Here is a 3,767-nt window from a genome sequence, read left to right on the forward strand (position 1 = left end):
AATGCGTCAATAAAGTAACTTTGTTATTTTTTTATGTATGGCTGTAGAAATTGGCGGATGCAGAACTTTACTTAAGTTTTTAAAAATATATGTAGAATGAAATTTATATAAAGTAGAAAAGGTGTAGATCCTATTGCTCTTTAAAAAATCAAGTGTTAGATACGTTCTACTTTATAGAAAATGCTAAGAATTACCTAAATATGTAACATATTATCCTTACTTTGTTCGCGTTCTTATTTTTGCATGAATAGAAAATATTCAAGTCAAACAATTAATGTCAGACGCGAAAATAAAGAATTTAATCTAGTACGGAAAATTTGTTTTTGCTCCGATTTTTGCAGCGATTCAGTCCTGAATCGAGTTTTGGAGGTCCGAACACTGTTCTCTACATTTGAACTGTTTTATAAACTTCAAACCGCAGTGTGGACAGCAATAGTTAGTGATGTGGTTAAGTTCGATTTGAGATGGTTAGCTCTTTGGTGGGGACATAATATTAGTATTTCAAGTACATATATTTGCCTTAGAAACCCCTGTAAAGAAATACTTATATAATTACCTTGTTTCGGTGAGCCACGTATGGAATAGATTGGCATGTTTTGCAAACTCCTTTCGCAGTNATTAGTCACGACGTTAGGTAAGCGCAGCATCGTTTACAAAAATTGTTGTGTGCGTTTTTTTTTTTTACCTACCAGCGTCAAATGTCTCTTGTTTGGTCAACAGAGTTTGAACGGTTGAAAGGTCGCGGCCGTATTCATCGGAACGCACGTAGTTCTCTTTATCGGCGATCCAGCTTTCGACCACATCAGCCTTCCACATGAATTGCAAATAGGCAGAATTGTCCAAGAGGGCACCCTTGCGACGAGCAGCCAATGCATTCAAGTTTTCAAGCTTGCTGCGCAGTTGCTGGCAACGTTGCGCGATAGAGTCACCGTGGTGGTTTTTAGCTTCCACCAATTCAGATCCTTGGTCACATATCAACGAGCACCGATCTTTGTGGGCTGCAAAGTCGGTTTCAAATGCGTCGTGCTTCTTCAAAAGTCCTTGCACAGCAGCCATAGAATCACCATAGTCATCAACTGAGAGTAATTGTTGCTTCTCTGTTATCCATGCTTCCTCTTCCTCTACTTGGGCTAAAAATTGTTGATATATAAGGGATTCATCTAGTTTCTGACCGCGTGTTGCTGCCAAGTTCTTGAGCTCGGCCCAAGCCTGATTCAAGGCCTTCAGACGCTGTTCGATCTCGGGAACACCCAAATTAGAAACGTCCATTAACTTCTCACCCGCTTCTTGCACGGCCTGGATTGCCGGCTCGTGTGATGCCAACTCGGCCTCGAGGCGCTTATGTTTCTTTTTTAGGTTTTGAACACCAGTCAAATCGCGACCATAGTCATCTGAGCCAACCAGCAATTTCTTTTCTTTTATCCAACTTTCTTCATCGGCAATATCGCGGAAGAATTGATGCAACGTTAGTGCTTCGTTCAAGCGAGCCTGGCGGTGTGCAGCCAAATTACAGATGCGTTCATAGCGCTCATTGATGCTTTGACGTTTCTCCTGAATGCCAGCACTATCAAACTGACCGCTGTCAACCAAGGAATCGGCCTGGTTGTTCATGTCCTTGATGCGGTCTTCGTGTGCCACGATATCCGCCTCTACCAACTGATGCTTCTTCATGAGGTTTTGGACTGACGCCAAATCCTTACCAGAATCCTCAGTGGTGAGCAAGCTTTCGACCTCGCCCAACCAGAAGTCCAAGTCCTTGACAGCAGCGATGTAAGTGCGCTGTTTGTTTGCTTCCTTTAATTTCAGCGACTTCTCTGTGGTTTTGTGTGTGAGATATTCCCACTGATCGGCAATTTGGGTGAGACGCTTTTGAACAGCATCTTCCGAGCCGCTGCACTGTTTCTTATCAATGAGGTTTTCACCCATTGCTAAAACACTCTGAATGCGATCTGCGTTGGCGGCCAATTCAGCCTCGAAGGCCTGATGCTTTTGGTGTTTCGATTGAATATTGGCTGGATCTTTATAGCTCTCTTCCGTAGCGAGTTGCAACTTCTCAGCGATCCAGTTCTCGATTTCATCAGCATCCCGAGAGAATTGCTGCAATGTCTGCTCATCACCCAATCGAGAACGTTTCTCAATTAAACCCTCCTTCAGGTGACGCCAGCGCTCTAACACCTGCTTCCTCTTATCGTCAATCAGATTGGATGCGTAGTGGTTTTGATTGATTAAAGTATCAGCCAAAACTTGCAAAGCGGCTATTTTCTCCTCGTGCCCATTGATGGCCTTATCGAAATCTTCGTGCTTTTTGATCAAAGCTTCGACATTATCGCCCTTATTGTCGACATCATCGGCATTAAGGAAGGCTTCACGTGCCGACATCCATGACTCAGCTAGCTCGCAATCGCGCATATATAATTGCAGGTCCAAATTTTGCTCAAGCTGCAAACGACGAGCAGTCCATGCTTTTTCCAACTCCTCACGCGTCTTGGCTAGATCCTCGATCTTCTCCTTGATCTCGGGTGAAGCATAGTGATTGGCCTGTAAAAGTTCATTGCCAAACTGTTCGAAGGCAGCAAATGTTCCGGCACGTGCATCGATCTCTGTTCGGTGTTCCTATGGGGAAAAAATGGAGCTTTATTTCAATTGAAATTATTTGCATGAAGGCATTAGATACAGACGTATGTAAGTACATTAGGGTGCTTTTTTTTTGCGACTGTTGTTTTTTTTCCTACCTCGAAATTTTGTGCAAAACACCTAAAAAAAAAACTCCCTGAAAATTTGAACCCTTTATATTAACATTAGGTATGCGCCCAAAGCGTGCAAAGAATTCCCATATAAAATTCACGTAAACTTTGATTGTTTTTCTTCAAAATTCTATAGCTCAGAGGCCTTTTATGATATAATCATGGTCAACGATGAGTTTTCTTAAGAATGGAACGTTCTACAAAAGTGTCCATTGCAGCGTAGATCAAACTCCCACCAGCGAGTTAGCACGGGTCACTAAGCCCTTATATAAGTTGCGATCCCGTACGAGTCCGGACTAGTCATAAATAGTCAGAATCAGTCAGATTTTACTGGAAATCGATCCCGTACTCGGTTCTCTGACTATTGAGAGGACAAAAAAGAGAATAAATACGGTTATCTCTCTGTCAGAAGTTACCAGTTTTAGTCCGAGAATTTTTTGCTGGTAAATTNAGTGTGTTTGGCAACCAAATTGTAAACAAAAGAAAAGTGCACTCTGCTAATTCATGTTGAAAAGTATTTAATTACTTGTTTAAGTGAATTCTAATGAATTTGAAAGTATTTTTGGTTATTAACATGTGTGAACAGAGTGTGTTTACATACAAAATAAGCAAAAATTTACAACCAAAATTTGGAGGTTATGTTGAAGTTGACAGAAGTTACCATTTTTTACTAGAAAGCGATCCCGTACTTTTCAATGTTACTCTCTCGCTCTGAGTGAATTTTTATTTTTTGACAGTTTTACTAGTCCGAGTCCGAGGAATACGGGATTGCACCTATAAATTCGCCTTGGTTTGCTCATTATTGACATTAGAGTTTTGACACTCCCTTACAAAAGCTTTGCACACGACAAGGCGAATATTAATTCGCCTTGGCACACGATATGTATTTGCATCTATAAATGTGACTTTAAATACATATGTAATTGCGTATGTCTGTCAAATTCACAGTATTTATTTAATTATTTAAAATAACCTTGAAAACGAAATAAACTAAACTCAGATGATTCTATCTGTGTGTCAGAT

The 3,767-nt window shown here is 40.8% G+C and overlaps 1 protein-coding gene across 1 annotated transcript in view; it reads right to left on the reverse strand.

The window, feature by feature from the left end:
- Window positions 1-652: 652 nt before the first annotated feature.
- The window catches only part of LOC108370756 (spectrin alpha chain), a 37,309-nt gene continuing 34,194 nt past the window's right edge, over window positions 653-3,767 (reverse strand). Inside the window, exon 4 of the mRNA XM_017626149.1 lies at window positions 653-2,613. Coding sequence (XP_017481638.1) covers window positions 682-2,613 — 1,932 coding nt within the window. The 3' untranslated portion in view covers window positions 653-681. The remainder of the gene's footprint in view (window positions 2,614-3,767) is intronic.

Source organism: Rhagoletis zephyria, unplaced genomic scaffold (genome assembly GCF_001687245.7).
Source record: "Rhagoletis zephyria isolate East Lansing unplaced genomic scaffold, Rhagoletis_zephyria_1.1 Rzeph_scaffold_04462, whole genome shotgun sequence".
Taxonomy (NCBI): Eukaryota; Metazoa; Arthropoda; class Insecta; order Diptera; family Tephritidae; genus Rhagoletis; species Rhagoletis zephyria.